General features: G+C 34.0%; 1 protein-coding gene across 2 annotated transcripts in view; it reads left to right on the forward strand.

Moving 5' to 3' along the window:
* Positions 1-20,328, forward strand: part of Samtor (S-adenosylmethionine sensor upstream of mTORC1) — a 74,976-nt gene that overhangs the window by 16,295 nt on the left and 38,353 nt on the right. For both annotated transcript variants that reach the window (XM_021244766.2, XM_004865282.4), the window contains exon 2: positions 8,416-8,557. In XM_021244766.2, coding sequence (XP_021100425.1) covers positions 8,416-8,557 — 142 coding nt within the window. The remainder of the gene's footprint in view (positions 1-8,415; positions 8,558-20,328) is intronic.

Here is a 20,328-nt window from a genome sequence, read left to right on the forward strand (position 1 = left end):
TGACTGACAAACTCCATTTGATAATGATTAGTAGAGTCATTGTATTTTGCTCTAGTGCCAATCTTTGTTCGTATTTATGAAAACTTCATAAATTAAAAACTCGAAGCAAGGTAATAGTGGTTAGCAGCATAACTTTGGACATTTTGAGTTTTAATGTCTTGGAATGGCAACCGAACTTGTTTCCACTCAGTTATGAGTTTCTCTACTTACCCAGTGTTATGATTTAGATCTAAAATGTTCCTGAAAAATCTCAACTACTAAAGTAGGGTGTATTGGAAGGGGCAGGTTACTAGAGACAGGATTTGGAAGGGCATATTCTCCCTTTTCTCTCTGCTTCTTGGCTATCCTCTGGCCATTCTGCCAGGTTCTTTGCTGCCTTAGAGTCATATGACCATGGACTGAACCTCCTGGAACTATGATCCAAAATAAACCTCATTTCCTTGAAGTTGTGGATGTTGGATAATTTGTCCCAAAGATGAGAAAGTGACTAATATGCCTCATGTTAGAGGAAATGACCTTTAAAGTTTTGTTGATTGTGACTTTGGTAATCTCATCATCTACAAATAAAGCATCTTTGGCCCATATTTAGCAATATGTCTATGTCAAAAATCAAATAACTGTTGTAAATTTCTAAGTTCAGGATATGTTTATGATATTCAGGTATTGGGTGGAGTATTTCTTTAAAGAACTTGATGGCCCTGAAATTTATTGAAATAAAATTTTCATTTTGTAGCATGCTCATAGCACATAACTTTTAAAACTTAAATTTATTGACATGTTTCATATGCAATAATGTATCCACTTAAAGTATAAAGTATATAATTCTAAGAGTTTTGACAGATATATGCACCTGTAAAATCATCACAATCAAGATAGAACATTTCTATTCCCCCAGATTTCCTTATGCTTCTTTGCAGTCTCCTTCCTATCTCACCTCTCTCTGATTGCTATAGATTTGTCTGTTTTCAGAATTTTATATGCATAGAGCTATATACTATATTTTCTTTGCATTGCACCATTTAAAAATCCAATTCTGCATTGTTAATCTTTGGTATCATGACATAAAAGCCTAAATTAATGCCAAGAATTATAGCATGTTATTTATTTTGTGAGGCATGATTGGCAAATAAAAAATTGTGTATCTAAGGTGTAAAACCTAGCATTTTGGTGGAATATACCTTATGTAATGATTTCTACAGTGTAGCTGATTAACATGTGTCACCTTACATAGTTACCTTGTGTGGGTAATCCTTAGCAAGTTTTAAGTATACACATTATACCAGTAATATATGCTGTACATTAGTTCTCTAGAACATAATTGGTTTATAATTTAAAGTTTGTACTCTTTGCCCATTATTTACCTATTTTTTCTATGCCTGCTCAAATCCTGACAATCACTTCTCTATATTTGTCTTAGATTTACTAGTGTAGATTCCACATATAAGTGATATGTACTATTTGTATTTCCATGTCTGGTGTATATTACTTAGCATAAGGATCTCCAGTTCATCCACATTATGGAATGATGTTTCATTGTACACACCATAATTAGTTTAGCCAGTCATCCATTCTTGCATTGATGGACACTTAGATTGCTCCCATATTGTATGGTGAGTAGTGCTGCAATGACATGAGAGTGCACAGTTCTTTCTTGTGTATTTGCCATATTTTATTTTCTTTTGATATTTACCCAGAAGAGTTACTGGATCATATGATAATTTAATTTTTAATTTTTAGAGGAGTTTCTGTGTTGTTTTCCATAATGCCTGTATCTGTACTCACCCAGCACTGTGTATAAGGCTTTCCTTTTTTCCATCTCCAGTACTTGTAATCTTTTGACTTTTTAATAATAGCCCTCTCATTGTGGTTTTAATTTACATTTCCCTATAAATTGGTGATGTTGGGTACATTTTCATGTACTTGTTGGTCATTTGTGTGTCTTTGAGAAAATGTCTATTCAGGTCTTTTGTCCACTTTTAATTAGATTATTTGAATTTTTGCTGTTGAGTGTGTGTGTTCCATATGGACATTAATCCCTTATCAGATATGTAATTTGTAAATATTATTCTTGTGTTAAATTGGCCACAGATTTAGATGTGCTAAATTTCTGAATTAGGACAGTTATTGAAAAAAAAGAATATTATTTGTAATATACTTCTAAATATCAGATGGGCCCAGTGTGTAAAAATGCATGAACCTTGGCCCTACCTGTTCCCTTTTCTCAACTATAAGTAACTCCTTTTATAGTGTGATTGTATCTGAGTTACATTTCTCTCGTTGCTGAGACAAAATACCCAACACCCACAAGTTAAGGGAGGAAAGATTTACTTAGCTAACATTTAGAGCTTTCAGTCCATCATCGGCTGGGTCCAACACAGGGTGGCTTGGCAGAGGGACGTCACAGGGGAGAAATAGTCCATGGCAAGCAGAGAGTAGCAAAGCAAGGGAGAAGAAGTCAAGCCTCTTTCTGTCTCTTGTATTGTATCCAGGCTACCAGGATTAGGGCTGTGCCAAACCAATCAGTGGACTGATTGAGTAAATCACACACTCTTAATCCCAGCATCACACACTCTAGATCCAGCCACCTCTGAAAAAGCCCCGCTTCTGAACACATGAGGCTTTGGGGGGGACATCTAGACACAAGCCATAATAGATTGCCAATCATTTTGCCTTACAGATTTTCCAAAAAGATCTATGTATCCAGTAGATCTTTTTAACATTTCTAACTGTGTATCTGATAGATATATCCAACATTTTGGGGTATATGTATCCAAAAAGATAACATACTGTTGTTAAAGAGCTTATCAATGTGATCACACTTGCAATTGCATGTTTTTCTTTTGACAGTAAGGTAAAAGTGAAATAAAAAGTTTTTAATCAGATTAAAATAGAGTCTCCAGGTAAATGACTTTGATCTGTTTTTCTAAATCTTTTGTCTTATTTTGAGAACAGTAACTATTTTGAAATATTTCAATTTTACTGCTTTTGATTCACTGTTAGTGGTTGACACCTATGTATAGATTGAATTTTACCTTAGAAACTAATTTGATTTGCTTGTATTTTTTGATGTTTATATATTTTTGTTATGGGGTAAATGGAAATATTTTGTTGCCCATCACCGGGCACTATGATTAACTTGTACAATTTATACAAGTTATAAATCAGAGGTAGTCTTTCAAAATTTATACCTTTTTCTTCTCCCTCTTCCTCATCCCCCATCTCCCCCACTGGAAATTCAACACAGGGCTTTGCACTGAACAACATCTGCAGCTCTTTTCTACTTTTTATTCTAAAACAGGATCTCAGTAAGTTGCTGCATTTTCTAGGCTATGCTTAAACTTATTTTCCTCCCATTTCAGCCTCCCAGAGTGCTGAGATGACTGGTGTGTGCCGTCATGTCCAGCTTCAATTAAACTTACTAATGGGAAAATAACACCTGATTTTAGAAGATAATGTATATGAATGAATAGTGCCATATGGATGGTAGGTGCCTGTATGGCAGAGTTGTAAGATGATCAAGTGGGAGGCAGGGAAACTCTCTTTAAACAAATGAATTCAGTTTAAAAGGAAAGAAAATTTGCTGTCCCACATGTCAAGAGAGGCCTTATTTCATAAAATAAAGGTAGTATTAACTCTATAAAGAGGTGGTTTAGGCATTCTTTGGGTTCGTTTGATTTTAGAACTGTCATAGAATGATTCTTGAGGGCATTAGGTAAGGGCAAAAATGGGTGGATCTTTAATTTTTCTTGTTGTTCTTAGTTTTATAACGATACTTTCAGTCAAGGTAATTATAAATAATCACAGAATTACTAAAATATAAATTTTAAAATTAATGTGTGGTTTATTCTTTCCTACTTAGTTATTATCTTTTTATAGGCAGCTTTGTGGCCTTTATTTGTGACATACAATCATTGTGAAGGTGACTTTAATCAGTAATCATGATATTATCTTGATACAGGACCAAGATAGAATAATAGAATAATTTGGTTCATTAATTTCCATACTGAATTTGGTTTGGCAAGTTGGCATGACTCATATTTAAAATTGTGAATTAGTTTTTTTAAGTGAGTGTTTTAAAAATGTGAATATCAGGGGAATACAATAAATAGAAGTCATGTTAATGTGAATTTTGTTCTAGAATTTTATAGGACAGATGACTATCTTTTCAGACCAAACTGAACCTTAAGTTAATTTTAAAACTGTATTTGAACAAGTGATTGCTAATTCCTTCTCTAAATTTATTCTTTTGGTTTGATCATATAATGTTTGTTAACTTAATTTCAAATTAGGCTGGAGGACATAGATATTTTAATTGCACTTGCTAAAAGTAATTTTTGAATTTTCTGTTGTTGGGTGAGGTGTATGTATATACTTGTTTGAAATATTCTCTCTCTCTGACACATTAATTTTTTTCTAGAATTCCTTTATGAAGTGAGTTAAAAATGGATCATTAATTATAGTAATTTTTAGTCATTCACAAATGCTACAATATTACAATAAATCATAAGGCTAATTATTAATTCATTGAGAATTTGGACTGATTGAATAAACACTTGTATTCACTAAATCAGCAGACCTCAGGGAGTTTTAGTTTCTGATTTGCCATTTGATAATGATAAGTATTGTCATTTTGTCACTGGGTTGCAAGTTTCCTCTGCTGACTTGGTCAAATTGCATGTACCTAATAACCCCAAATCCTTTGAATCGAGTTTTAACATATTTTTGTGTAAGCAGTTTGACCAAGACAGCAGAGGAAATTTGTATATGTATCCTGGGATGGTTAGACTTATTTTGGCTTTCACAACCCAAATCATAGAATATTTTGAAAATAACATGGTTAATGGTTAAATACATTATTTTCTGTACTATAAAAACCTGTTTTCCACATTTTATCCTGTTTATTAACTTTATTGGAAATAAAGCTTGCTAAAGCTTTAAAGGTGTTCTAGAAAGTAAAAATTTCTCAGAACTAAAAGGCAGCTATAATTTTTGTTCAACTTTGTAACCACTAGATATTTAACATATTCAGTACTTAGTATTTGGGGTTTGATACATTTTTTTTTTTTTGGTACCAGAAATCGAACTCAGGTCCTTGTGCTTGAGCAGCAGGCGACGAAACCACTGAGCTAAATCCCCGGCCCTGGGGTTTGATACATTTTTACTGAATAAATACCTGAATTAAAAAGTCTACTTTTAAGACCCAAGAGGGAACTTATTATGTTGCATGGGTTTCCATCCCTTCAAGAGAAACATAAATGTTCCACTTGCAGGACATAATTGTGCCTCTTTCTTGAGAGCCCACATTCTCTTTCTTTGAGTGTATACTTTTCACATTCTGCTGATATGTCCCTTTATGTCAGTTAATTAATTCTGGCTTTAGAATGCCTTACGTGTGGCATAGGGAACATACTAGGTTCAGATATTTTATTATAGCATACCACTACATTATATTTACATGTGTTTTCTCCTTCTTTTGATGCTTATTCCTACTTAATTTTATTTTCTGTAGTGTTTAAGAGTACTTTTTCTTCATATCTGTTGATAGAATGAAAAGTATATAAAATTACATTGTTTATTCTCAATTATGTATGTATATACAATATATATACTATATATATGTACTACATTCTACTGATCACCACTTTTAAGTGTCAGCACACTTTGAGAGTCTGCAGACTCTACTGTTAACGAAAACATTAAAATTGAAGTTGTCTACAAAAGTTCAATTGAATAAACCTACAGACAAAATTTGAATCTTTCCTTAAAACATCAGTGGAGCAGACAGTAAGTCTTTGAACTCCACAGAACAACATTTAAACAGTTTTATTGAGTGTGGTAAAACAAAGGTCATCTAAGAAGCTATAGGGTAGTAGGTTTCTGTATATTTACAGTTGTCTTTACATCTTTTAGCCAGAGGATAATTACAGAGTAAATGGAGTTTCAGAGTATACAAATGACACAGTAAGGACTCTTTAAGAATTGATAATAGTTGCCGGTAGTGCCCCATACAACATCCTCCTAGTCCGCCGCTGCCATAGACAGACACTGGAATCAGTCACCACCCCTGACAAAGATTGGACTTAAAAGTATGCTGCCTTTTTTCTGTTTTGCCTTCCTCAGCTTTGGTGCTGAGCATGTACCCTTATTCTCTGCCTAAGCCAAAGGGTAGATAAAATGGAAAGGTGTGTTAACTTCCTCAGTGAATGCAGGATAGGCTGTGAAATGCTCACCTTCCTATCCTTTAGGTACATAATTTTAGAAGCATTGTGTGTGCTTCTCAGTTACAGGAGCACTTTCATAATGCAGCCTTGTGCTATTAACTCTTATTTCCTTGTTTTTCTAGCTACTTCCTAACTCCTGTTGCTTTGGGGTCTCTCCCACATAAACTGCTCATACTCAGATCTTTGTTTTAAGTTATACCTTCTATAGAATTTAAACTAAGTCTTACAGAAAGGAAATCTTTTTGTGTTAAACATAGCTTTTCTAAAATACATTTGATCATAGTACTTTTGTTTGAGTGGCTTGTATTTACAGCACATGTAGTAAACTTACGTATTTATTTATAATATGTATATTATATAAGATGGTGGAACTGAAGCAAGTTCAAATGAAGGACCTAAAGTTGAAGATACTGATCTCAACTACAGATAAAGAAACTTTAAAACCATATTTTGCCTTATTGAACCATTTAGCATCAAATCTGATGAATAAAATCAGGAATAGTGTTGTGAACCACCATAGGTGTATGAAAGTATCATTAATCAAGACATTGCTTTAAAAACTTTATTTCCTATGGTTATATTTAGGGACTTGATAGTTACATTTACATCTGAAAGATGTTGCTAAGTGAAAGGACTTTTATTTGAGAATTTGGAAAATATTTTGTTTGCTTGGTTTCAGTGGCCAGATAATGAAAATCTGCTATATAACACATTAAGAGCCCTGAAACTACATATATATTATGACTGATGAAAGTATTGATATGTAATCCATTCCTTCAAATTAAACTTCTCATTTTTCCATGTTTAAAATTAGTGTTAAGACTGCTACCATAATCCTTTTTAACTGAACAATGTCTAGGTAAGGGTATGTTTGCACCCTAACTCTTCTTTCTTTGTCAAACTGGGGGCTAATAGTTGAGTTTCAACTCGGTACTAAAATAGCAAGGGGGACATGTTGATTGTTATATTTGAACTATTGTAGTCCACTTTCTGGTTAAAAAAAAAATTCAAGAAAAACTAATTCATTTGTCTTAAAGAGCTTCAGTGTAATTATCCTTACCTTTGGCTGTTTTATTTATATTTTTAAGTTTATTCTGTCACCAAATAATTGCCTCTGTTTGAACATGGGGCAAGACATGTCTGTGTCTAAAGACGTTGAATGAAGCCATCTTGATACTTTTTGTTGTTGTTGTTTATTCTTTACCTTTAAAGTTGTGTTAATGTCCATTATTTGGCCAAACCATTCTCCAACAGTGATGTTTCAGATTTCATATTAAATATGATTACTGTTTTAATTTTTAACCAAAATAGTAGTTGGGTAAACGATGTAGTCAGCTTATAGTTTTTATTCAGAACAGTTTGAACATAAGATCAAAACTTCAGAGAAGCTTCTATGATACTTTTAAGCAACATTTTTGCCATAGGATTATTACTTTTTAAAGTAATGTATACCTAGAGCATGTTTGAGTAAGTAAATAAAATATTTAATTCCTTGCTAATTTACATTATCATCTCAACTACCAACTCCTTTTTAATATAGGCAATTGATAAGTATGTAGTAATGGAAGAAAATAACAGCCAAAAAGCAGACTTAGTTATTTCTGCACTGTTCCTGTGAGGTCTTACTACCCAGTGGTACCTGAAAAATTAATGCTTAAATGCTCAGCTACTCTCTTTTACCAGCATGCCTTTGGTTTATGACCGTTTGACTCATTTATTTATTTAACTTACTTTTGGCTTTCTTGTTACAAGGTCTCACTATGTATTCCAGGCTGGCCTTGAACTCACTGTGTAGCCCAGACTGGCCTCAGACTTGCAGTGACCATCCTGCCTCAGCCTCTCAAGTGCTAGGATTATAAGCATGTGGCACCATGCCCGGCTTTAACTCATATTTAAAATGGAAATTATCATAAACCTACTGTTCATGAGTCTAATTCATTTCATATACACATATATATCTATATTTTATCACTTATGTTCAGCTTTATATATCTATTAAAATGAGTAAAATTGATTACTAAATTCATAATTAAAATGCTGTCTTATTTTATTCAAAGGAACTTTTAAAATATATTTAAGACTTCATCATTTTAGTTCATGATTTGTCCTACTTATTTTTAAACTATTTCAGGTTTTGCTGAAATTACACATGTTTTTAAGTTAGCTTATTCATTTTTGTCTCCATTGTTTTTAGTGGGAGATTTTGATAAGATCTGGAGAGAACACTGTGAAGATGAGGAAACACTTTGTGAATATGCTGTCGCAATGAAAAATTTGGCAGATAATCATTGGGCAAAAACTTGTGAGGGTGAAGGTCGCATTGAATGGTGTTGTAGGTGAGTGTTTTTTGGAACTAACATTTTTGGTTTCTAATGTGTTCTTTAAATTTATAAATCTAAGTAATGCTACATATAATTCATTGTACTAAAATGGTAAACTAGAAATATTTTTAAACAGATGATGCCTTTTAAATAACCTTGTTTCATTTTGCCTAGATTAATTTCATTCTTTTTTTCATCAGAATGTTTTTCTTTGACATAACTTTTAATTTTGCTTTATTTTTGAAAATGTGTTTAAATGCATTTAATACACTTAAACATTAATACATTATATACAGTGTGTGTGTGTGTGTGTGTGTGTGTGTGTGTGTATTTTTCAGTGCTAGAGACTGAACCTAGGGCCTCATGAATGCTAGGCAAGTGCTCTGCCATTGAACTGTATAACTCCTACCCCTAAACATTAATATATTTAAAATATGAAACATTTAATAGTTGACTTCATCCATGAGTCTTTAGATAACAAGAGTTGGAATCAAGTAAAAATGAGTAGTTAAAAATTTTAAAATATTTAAAGTATTTTTAAAACTTGAATTTGTAATGGATGATTCAAGACATTTCGGCATTTATATTGACTTTGGATGTTTATTTTCTCATGAATTCTAGTATTAAAAATATCAGAAAATGAAATACTGCTGATACTAATTCTCTTAATGATGTAAAATTGAAGATTTTTATATTGACTCAATTTAAAAATGAGTTCCTAAAAAACATGCATTATTTTTCTACCTGAACATGAAATTTGTGTTAACTTTGGGTGTAAATTTTCCATTATTTTTATTAAAATTTACTTTATTTTAAAATTAATAATGCCTATTTTATTTATTCAACAATTAATCCAGAGAAAAAAAATTTTTTCTGAGACAGCATCTCACTGTGTATCCCAGGGTGGCCTTGAACTTACAGCAGTACCCCTCCCCATTGCTGGGATTACAGGCATACACTGCTACTCTTGGCTAGAGAAAATTTTTTTAATTTAGTTCTCATGTTAGCTTCTCTCACTATAACAAGTACCTGTAATGATTAGCTTATAAAGAAAAAAGCTTTATTTTGGCTCACAGTTTTGGAGGATCCAGTTCATAGTCAGTTGGCTTCATTGCTTTTGGTTCTGTGGGAAGGTGGAAGTATGCGATAGAACAAAATTGCTCACCTTGTAGCTAGGGAGGAAGAAAGAGAAGAGACGGGGTTTTGTAGTTCTTTTTGAGGGCATGGCCCCTAAACCTAAAAATCTATCTCTATGGCCCGCTCCAAAGGTTCCATAATCTGTTGGTGGCACCTTTTTTGGCCACTAGGTTTTTAGTTCATGAGCTCTCTTAACACACTTAAGATCCAAACCATAGTAATTTTTGTATTTAGTCATTAAACAATATTTAGCAATTTTCTACTTTGTACCAGTCATGTTGTAAACACTGGAAGTACAAAATCAACCAGATATAAAAATCCTTGCTTTTCTGAAACATACACACTAGTAGGGGTGAGAGGTAAGAAACAGTACACTAATTTAGTAAATACTACTCAGATAATGGTAATTGCTGAGAGAAAAATAAAACAAGGAAAAGTAATTTCAAGTAGGATGGATAAAAAAGGTCTCACTGAAGTGATAATACACAGAAGACATGAAAAAAATACAGCAAGTCAGCCAGTCAGCCCTCACAAGTCCAGAAACCTTATGGCAGAAGCTGCTGTGCTGATTCATGGTCTGCAAAGAGACTAGTGTGGCTAGAGCAGATGAGAGGGAGAGAGTGGTAGAAAGACAGTGAACAGCTAGATTTTGTAGGATCTTTTTAACCATTGTAAAAACAGTGGCTTTTTTCTAAAACAGGAAGTCATTGGATGTTTTGACAACAGGAACGATAGGATTTTATTAATGTTTTATAATGTGGGAGGGTTAGGGGTAAGATTAGTTGTGATTTTACCTTTTTCTTTATTTTTTTGGTACTGGGGATCGAACTCAGGACCTTGCACTTGTGAGGCAGGTGGTGGAATCACTGAGCTAAATCCCCGGCCCCTCCTTTTCATTTCTAATTGCATCAAGTTGGGTCTTTTCTCTCCTTTCCTTGGTTAGATTGGCTAAAGGTTTGTCTATTTTGTTTGTTTTTTTGAAGAACCAATTCTTCTATTCATTAGTTCTTTTTTTGGGGGGGGGTCTTCAATTTTACTGATTTCTGCTCTGATCATTATAATTTCTCTCATTCACTAGCTCCAAAAAACTCCCTATAGAGTTAATAACCAAATTCAGTAATGTAGTGAGATACAAAATTCACACACAAAAATCAATAACATGTACTTAATAATGATCCCATTGAGAAAGAAATTAAAGGAAAAAAATTCATAATTACAGCAAGAAAAACTAAATACGTAGGAATTAACCAAACTAAGATAATGAAAGACCTCTAAAATGAAAACTACAGTATTTTGAAAAATAAAATTAAAGAGGACATAAATGGAAAGATGTCTCTTCTTCCTGGCAGAACCAATTTAGTTGAAATGGCCATACTTCCAAAATTGCTATACAGATTTAATGCAATCCCAATCAAAATACCAACAGCATACCTCACAGCACTAAAGAAAACAATCCTAAAATTCATATGGAACCAGAAGAGACCAGAAATAGCAAAAGCAATCCCAGATAACAAGAGCGAACTTGAAGTTATATTACAAAGGTACTGTGATTAAAAACAGTATGGTAGTGGCACAAAAACAGACATGAGGATCAGAGGAAGAGAATGTTGGGCATAGAAACAACCATAGGCACATTCAACTATTTGGTCCTTGACAAAGAGGCCAAAAACATACACCGGAGGAAACATAGTCTCTTTAATAAATGGTTTTGGGAAAACTGGCTGTACACACACAGAAGATTGAATCTAGACCCATTATCTTTCACCATGTACTAAAAGAAAATAAAAATAGATCAAAGAACTAAATGTTAGAAGAGAAACATGTAATCTGCTGGAAGGCAACATAGGTAAAACTCTTGACGTCATAGGCATAAGCAAGGACTTTCTGAGCAGAACTCTGTTTGCACAGGAAATAGGACTGAGAATCAATATATGGGATCATATCAAATTAAAAAGCTTCTGCACAGCAAAAGGACCCACAGAGTGAAAGACAACCTACAGAATAAGAAAAAAATTTTGTCAGCTATTCTTTAGAGGACTAATATCTAGAATATGTGAAGTACTCAAAAAAAAAAAATAGATACCCCCCCGAAATAAAAAAATGGCTAAGTGAAATGAATAGACACTTCACAGAAGAAGAAATACAAGCGACCAATAAATACATGAAAAAATGCTCAACATCACACTGGTCATTATGTTACTGGGTAGTTCCTTTAGAAATGGCTCACCAGTGAAATGTATTCCAGATCCTTCTTGCTTCACACAAAGAAGTGAATGAGACAAGCCAAAAATGGTGCCAGAAGTTTATTTGAAAAGTGAAGGGTGGAGGAGTAAGGGAGAAATACTCTGCAGAGTGAACCTGGGCCAAACAAGAGAGGAAAAGATAAAAGAAATTCCATTTGACCCACCTATTCCCCTTCTAGGTATCTTCCCAAAAGAGTTAAAGGTATTATGTTGCAGTGATACATATCCACGTTTATAGCAGCACAATTTGTAACAGCTAAATCTTGGAAGCAGCCTATATGTCCATCATCAGATGAATGGATAAAGAAATTGTGGTACTTAAACACAATAGAGTACTATGCCATAAAGAAAGATAAACTTGAGTCATTTGTAGGAAAATGGATGCGCACCTAGAGACTATAATGTTAAGTGAAATAAACACAAAGCTTAAATATCTCATGGTTTGTTATATGAGAAACAAAAGTTGTACATAAAGAGCAAATGACAGGTAATAGGAACTGGGGCAGTAGATTTTTTCAAATGGGAAGGGGATCAAGAGATGGAGTGAGGGAGAGGGAAAGGGGATTACAAAAAGGAATTAAGATGTGTCATACACAAAGGAATGTAAACATTATGCACTGCAAACACATACCCCCCACACACACAAAAGAGGAAGGGAATCAAAAGATGGGTAAGGTGGGCAGGGAGGGTAGGGAAAGGGAATGGAGAAAGGAATTAGGGTATAATATGTACATGTGCCAGTTCCCAACAAGGAATCTAAACATTCTGTACTACAAACATGTGCCAGTAAAAAAATTGTCAAGATGATATAATTTTTCTTAATTTTTATATAGTAATTATTTGCCTCTTCAAATTTTATTTTTTACTAACGTTTTCTTTGTCTTCACCCATTTGGTTTGTTTTTCCTTTAAACAGATTTATAAAATTTCTGCTTATTTTAACATGGTTTATATGAAGATCTGGGGTTTTTTGGTTCTTTTTACTATGGATCATTTATCTTGCCTCATTGTGTATATGATAATTTTTTAAAATACTGGCATTGTGTTAGAAGAGGTTGTCATATATATTATTTTTCCCCAGAGAGGACCTGAGTTTTCTCACAGCCAGCTAGGATGAAAGACTGACCATTTTGTTCCTATCAGTAGTTGAGCTGGCTGAGGGCTTGACTATCTTATGTAGGTTCAATTCACTTCTGGTTTCAAATACTTTGAGAGTGTTTGAATCTTGTTCTACTATATTACAGAACTAATGCATTTGTAAAATCTTGGGATGTAAGCCCAAGAGAAGAGATCTTTTTCCTGCTTTTTAGTTCCTTTCCCAACCTTCTCATACTTGTAAATAGACCTACAGGGATAAAGGAGGGGGGAATCAGGGTGTGAATGGGGAGAATCATCTCTGTTGTGGGTTTCTTGAAGATTCTGGTCTATCATACCACTTAAACATCCTTTAAAGGCACTGTTAGTTGCCATTATAGCCCTGCAGTCCCTCTCTGTCCTAGAAGCTGCTCAGGTACCATTTCAACCATTAACCCCAATGCTCTGGTCACTTTTCATTTAGGAAAGGCTTGTCCTTCTCTGCAGTTTCATTCCTTTAGATTTCTTTCAATTTTCAGCTCTTTTGATTTCTTCTTGATTTTTTTTAGATTATATACATTTTTTTTCATGTTATAGAAGAACTAGGAGAGTATATGTGATTGTATTCTAATCTGAAACTAGTTTTGTGTCCTCTATTCAGAGTTTATGTGATTGCTTTCTCATGGTGTCATTTAGCTACTTCTTAAATCTCTTATTCTTTGAAACAAAATTAGATATAAAGGGTGGAAGCTGGTCACGTATTTTTGCAAAAAGAAAAACAATTATTAGATGAAACTCTTTACTTCATATTGGATCCTATTACAGGTTATTATGGTTAGGTTGTCCGTCATTAGAGATGGTAAATGTTATCATTGGTTAAGGTGTTGCCTACTATATTCTTCCATTATAAACTTACATTTTCTTTTTGTAGTTAATTAGTAATGTGTGTACTGACATTTTGGCTTGTGGGTCAATTTTATCTTTTAGTAGTCTCTCAACTAAGTTTACTTCTGCTTATTAAATATTTCATTTGCAAATGCAAAGTGATGATTTTAAGTTGCATCGTTCTATGACATCTATTAGCCAGCATTCTTTTGGAACTAAACAATTTCCTCTGTAAACGGGATGATTACATGTTCTTCAAAAAGGCTGACTGAAACTATACATACCATGTGTATTTCTGTTTACATAATTGCTAATTTTCTTAATAATATGTGTGTAATAGTCAACTGTAATTGTGGCAAATGAGATTTTTAAACATTTTTAGGCATATCACTGTAGCCAGTTCGATTTTTATTTTATTAGTCTGTTAGTCATTGTTTTGTTTGTTTTTGTGTGTTCATATAATTCCATATGTAGTCATTGGGAACCAAAGATGGCTTCTTTGTTCTGACATCATCTTTGAACACTTTCTCTCTATCCAATTTCTATTTTACTGAATCTTCACTTGCCCTGCACGGGACCTAAAATCAAGGTTTCTTCAGGAAGTCCCACTTTCTTATGGGAGAAAGTGGCATTTAGAAAGTAAGAGCTGGGCTTTAGCTGTCCTGAGAACCTGTCTTTCTCAGCCTTTTTGGGGAATAGAGTTAGAAAGCACACGCGCGCACCCCCCCCCCCCTACGATTCACACACATCCCTAATCCAGACTCAAAATCTGAAGCTTTTGAGCACTAATTTGACACCACCATGAAACTTTGTTTCATGTACAAAAGATTAAAAATATTGAATACTTACCATCAAGCTATGTGTATAAAGTGTATATAAAATATAAATGTATTATATGTTTAGTCTTGAGTCCCATCCCCAAGATATCACATTATGTATATGCAAATATTCTGACAGGGGCTATGCTTAACTTTGTTTTATATTTGTTTTTTCTGTTACACTGAAGGAATTAGTTCTAAATAAAACATTTTATCCTATGACTTACAAGTAAATAATATAGTTTCAAAATTGTAATACCAATCTAACTCCTAAAACTAAAATGATGAAATGAAGTTTAAGATTTTTTCACAGTTATTTTATCTTTGGAATGTGTCTTACCATGTTAAAGTAAAAAAAAAAAAAATATATATATATATATATATATATATATATATATATAGTTTTTAAAATTTGCTTGAGCTGGATTCGGTAGCACACACCTGCAAATCAGATAGTCAGGAGGCTGAGGCAGAAAAATCGAAAGTTTGAGGGCAGCCTGGGAAACTTAGCAAGATCTTGTGTGAAAGTAAAAATTAAATAATAAAGGGGACTGGGGATTTAGTTGGGGCCAGGGATTTACCTCAGTGGCACTGCACCTACCTGACAAGCTCAAGGTCCTGAGTTTAATTCAGTATGGGGGGTAGATAAAGGGCTGAGGGTGTAATTCAGTGGTCGAGCACTTGCTTAGCACGTGGGAAGCCCTGAGTTCAATCTCTGGTGCTGCGAAAAGAAAAAACATTTCGCTTGAAATAATTCTTTTCTGTATGTTGTATTATCAGTTTGCTAGAGTAGGCATTTTTTTCAGAATTGTAGAGTTTTTTAATTTTGGAGGATAAAAATATTTAGTTCAGAGTCAAAATGATAAGATACACTCAGTCTGCCTTCACTTTTCTTCATTTACCCCTGCCTTTTGTAGGTAACTATCTTCATTTGTTCCTTATTTATAATACCAATGACCTTTTGCAAAAATAAGGAAATTCATATACACACATATCTACTCTTTCTTAACTCCATAGATAATATACTGTCCTCTGCCTTTTATATTATGCTTAGTAATATATTATGGAGATCTCGCCATTCGCTATTGTATTAGTGTTTTTTGGGGAAACAGAAAAAATAGGATGTGTGTTTGTGTGTGTGTGTGTGTGTGTGTGTGTGTGTGTGTATGAATACATTTATTTAGTTAGGGATCTATTATACAAAATTAGGTCACAAAATTATGGACTCCAACAAGTCTGAAGATCTGTAGGGTAAGATAAAGTATTGACCCAGAACTGATGGTATAATGCTAATCAAAAGGCTGGTAGACTCAACACCCAGGAAGAGCTGATGTTTGCGTTTGAGTCTGAAGTCAGGAAGGAGAAAACTGATGTCCCAGTTGGAAGGCAGTAAGTCTGGAGGAATTCTTCAGTCATTCAAGGGAGAATCAGCCTTTTTGTTCTTTTTTTGGCTCAAATGATTGGATAAGGCCTACTCCTGTTTAGGAGAGGAAATCTGCTTTATGTCTACCAGTTTAAGTTTTTTTTCTTGTACTGGGGATGAAACTCAGGACCTTGCACTTGCGAGGTAGGTGTGGCACCACTAAGCTAAATCCCCGGGTTACCAGTTTAAATATTAAGCTTATGGAAAAACATCCTAAAGAAACACCTAGAATCATGTTTGACGAATTATCTGGGGACCCATAGACTCAGTCCTGACACCCAAAATCAGTCATCACAGGTAAATATCTTCATTTTCATGAGTTATTTACAAGCTTTGCTGTTATAAATAGTGCTATAGCGAATAGCTGTGCATGTATTTTTAGCATTCATTGTAGATTCTTCAGTGTTGAATTACAGAGTTTAAAGATTGCCAATTTGCCCTTCCATAGAAGTTATATCACTTTGCAATTCCACCAACAAAAGAATGAGAATACCTGTATCTCCATAACTTTGCCAACAGAGTATCTTAACCTGTTGTTGAATTTTTATTGTTACATGAGAATTGGTGTGTTTGTGAGTTTATATTTCCTTCATAAGAGAGATTGTTTTGTCATATATATAGGAATCATTTGCTTACCTTTTATTCTGTGAATTGGATTTTTTTTTGATACTTTTAAATTAGTTTTGGGTCTTTTTAGTCTTGATTTTTTTTTTAGACCCCTTTATTTATTTTGCTTAAATTCTTTATTGGTACATTTTAGGTATACAATACGTTTACATTTATCATTGGGTGCTTGTACCTGTACATGATGTATCTTGATTCTTATTTTTTCCCCATTACCTGTGTGCCTTCACCCCCTCCACCCTTCCCTATTTACAAAGACTTTGTTTCCATTTTTTCTTTTCTCACAATTTTTCCTTTCCCTTCTTTCCTTTCCCCTTCCCCTCCCTCTTCCCCTACCCTTTTAGACCTTTTCTTCCTATTTCAAATTATCAATTATTCGTTTTAATCATTTTAATCCTTATTTACACTTTCAGTTTCTCACACTAGAGATACTATTCGGTATTTACACATGTGTCCTATTTATTTCACTTAAGAATATGGCCTCAGTGTGCATCCATTTAGCTATAAATGTCTCTCGTTTCTCATTCTTTATGGCTAAGTAGTACTCCATTTTTTTAAAAAAAAACCCACATCTTCTTTATCCAGTTTCTAGTTGATGGGCACTTGGGCTGTTTCCAAGCTTTAGGTATTACAGACTGTGCCACTATAAACATGGGTGCACATATATCTCTGTGGTATGATTCTTTTAATTCTTTTGGGAAGATACCCAGCAGGGGAAGGGTCAGATGGGACCTGTAGTCCTAATTCTTTGAGGTATCTCCATACTGATTTCCACAGAGGTTGCACCAGTCTGCACTCCCACCAACAACGGAGAAGGGTTCCTTTCTCCCCACATCCCTGCCAGCATTTGTTATTGGTTGATTTCTTGATAGCAGCCATTCTTTCTGGGGTGAGGTGGAATCTCAGTGTTGTTTTTATCTGCATCTCTCGAATGTCACTTGGTCATATTTGATTCTGTTTGTTAAATTTTATTTCATGTTTGTACATTGACATTTATAAGTGATTTTTATCTTTTTATTCATCAGATTTAATATCATTGTTACTTTGTTCCCTGAAAATTAATTTGGAAATTTTCTTTTGTCTCCGTGATTTGGAATACTTTAGGTGTTTTGGGATTGTCTCATTTTTATCCATAGAGTTTAATATATATAGGTGACTGAGTGACACCATAATGTCAGTGCAATTGAAAGAATAATGCATTACTTTAATTTCTGACATAAGGAGGCATGTCACAAGGGAAGCACTAGATTTATTCAAGAGGCAGAAATAAGAGTTTGGGGAAAGTCTAAAGCACAGCTTTACATGTTTTGTTTTTGTTTTTGTTTTTGTTTTGTGGGAAAAGTAAAGCAAGGTAGAATAAACAGTTTAAGGTGTTTGGCTAGTAAGAATAATATCCTAGGGTTTTGGGGAATTGGGGCTGTCCTTTGCTGTCTGGAACATGGCCCATGGTTGATTGATGGAAGGGGAATTCTGAATTAGTGTACAAGAGTAGGGTAAAGGAAGTTGTTAACTGGTTTGCAGATTAGACATGCTCCCAGGTAAATTGTTTACTTTGTTGAGCAATTAGCTACTCTTGAGAGGGGCAGTCTGAATCTGTAAGCACATTCCCCTGCCAAGATGACAAAGCGTCAGAGGAAGCTGTGCATGTTGGCTCATGCCGATAATGCCAGCATACTGGGAGACTGAGGCAGGACAATCACAAGTTCAAGCACAGCCTGAGCAACATAGCAACTTAGTGAGACCCTGTTTCAGAATGAAAATTAAAAGGAGCTGGCATGTACCTCAAGTGGAAAGGCCCTGGCTCCAACCCCTAGTACCTAAAAAATAAAAATAAAACATAAATATAGAAAATAAAAATGATTAATACAGGAGTGTTCTGGTTTTTGAAGCCTTGGTGGAATTCCTCATTGGACTGGTGTTTGGAATTGAACTCAGCGCCTTGTGTGTGCCCAGTGTTTACTACTGAGCTACATCACCAGCCTTAGACTGGTGCTTTTTGTTGAGGTTAACTCTGATAACTTTCTATGTCTTCATCGTGTAATTTGGTTTTGCTTAATCTTTTCATTTCTACAGAGACAAGTTTAATAAGTTTTCCTGTAACCCTAGGTCTTACGTTTAGTTTTTTTTCCCTAGAAAAAAGCTGTACAGATTAAAGAATCTCCTTTGTATTTTTGTTGTTGTTGGTGGTGGTGGTGTAGTCTGGTCCTCACTCATTAATATCTCACTCCTTTGTTTTGCTTTACTTTTTTTTCTATGCTTTGAATTGAATATTTATTTCGTTTGTTTTTACTCATTTATATTTATATGTTCAAGAGTCTGAATTTTCTTTAGATCATTGTTTTAGTTACATTGCTTAGATTCTGACTTATAGTACTTCCATTTTTTGTAAGACATCCTGTGATTGTTTTATTAGTAGTTTTCTTTTGAACCAAGTTACATACATAATTTTATTGCATTGTGATTCTATAAGTTGGTCTGTTATTTTTCTTTTACAGATCTTGCTGTAATTTTTATGACTTAATATGTATATCAGATAATTTTGTGAAATAACAAGTTAAATTCTCTGTTTGAATGCACAGTTTCTCCTGTAGTATAAGGTAAACTTTATTCCATTCTGTAGGGCTTGTCTTACCTTGTTTTTCTTTGAGAGTGATGTGTAAAATTTCACTATTGTTAGTTGTGTCCATTTCTCCATGCATCTTAGGAATTTTCACTTTGTAAAGATGACAGCTTTGTTAAATGGCACATAAATATTTGTAACTTTTATGTGTTTATTGGGAATTATGGTCTTTTTTTTTTTTTTTGGACCAGGGATCGAACTTGGGACCTTGTGCTTGCAAGGCAGGCAGAGTAAAATATCCTTTTAAAATTTTAAATTGAGAGCTTTTTATTCATTACCAGTTTCTTCACCCATGTTTTCCAATCATCTCATGGGTGAAATTCATATTCCAATAGATTCTTTTTTAAAAAAAATTTATTGAGTTTATCATTACATTTAGGTATATGTTATAATCACATTCATCACTGAGAATTTGTACCTGTACATGATATATCTTGATTCTTAATTTTTCCTATTCCCCTGCCATCCCTCCACCCCCTCCACCCCCCAATGCATAAACTTTATTTCCATTTTTTCCTTCTTTTAGTTTTTTTCCTTCCCGTCTTTCCTTTCCCCTGCCCCCCTCCCTAGTTCCCCTTTCTCTTTATCTATTATACATTTTGGTCCTCATTTACTCCTTCAGTTTCTCACACCAGAGAAATGATTTGGTATTTACATATGTGTGTCCTATTTATTTCACTTACTTTCTAAAGAGCCTGCAGTTATGTCCCTAAGTTTTTGCATATCAGAAAACTGGTTTTCTGTAGTTTTGTTAAAGGATCAGAGTTTGGTTGGATATAAAATTTTTATTCACACTTTATTCCATTCAATTTCTGAGAAAGTGTTACTCTATTTAGTTTTATTTCATATGGTTTCCCTTCTTTCCTCCCTCTACTGTCTTTTTCCTTTGCTCTCTGCTGGAGCAATTGAGAGCCAGTTGTGGTTATAATGAGTTTTGTGTTCCTTAATAGTTTACTTTGTATC

Source organism: Heterocephalus glaber, unplaced genomic scaffold (assembly GCF_053883595.1).
Source record: "Heterocephalus glaber isolate CG9 unplaced genomic scaffold, H.glaber_assembly_v1.0 deba00000546, whole genome shotgun sequence".
NCBI classification, from domain to species: domain Eukaryota; kingdom Metazoa; phylum Chordata; class Mammalia; order Rodentia; family Bathyergidae; genus Heterocephalus; species Heterocephalus glaber.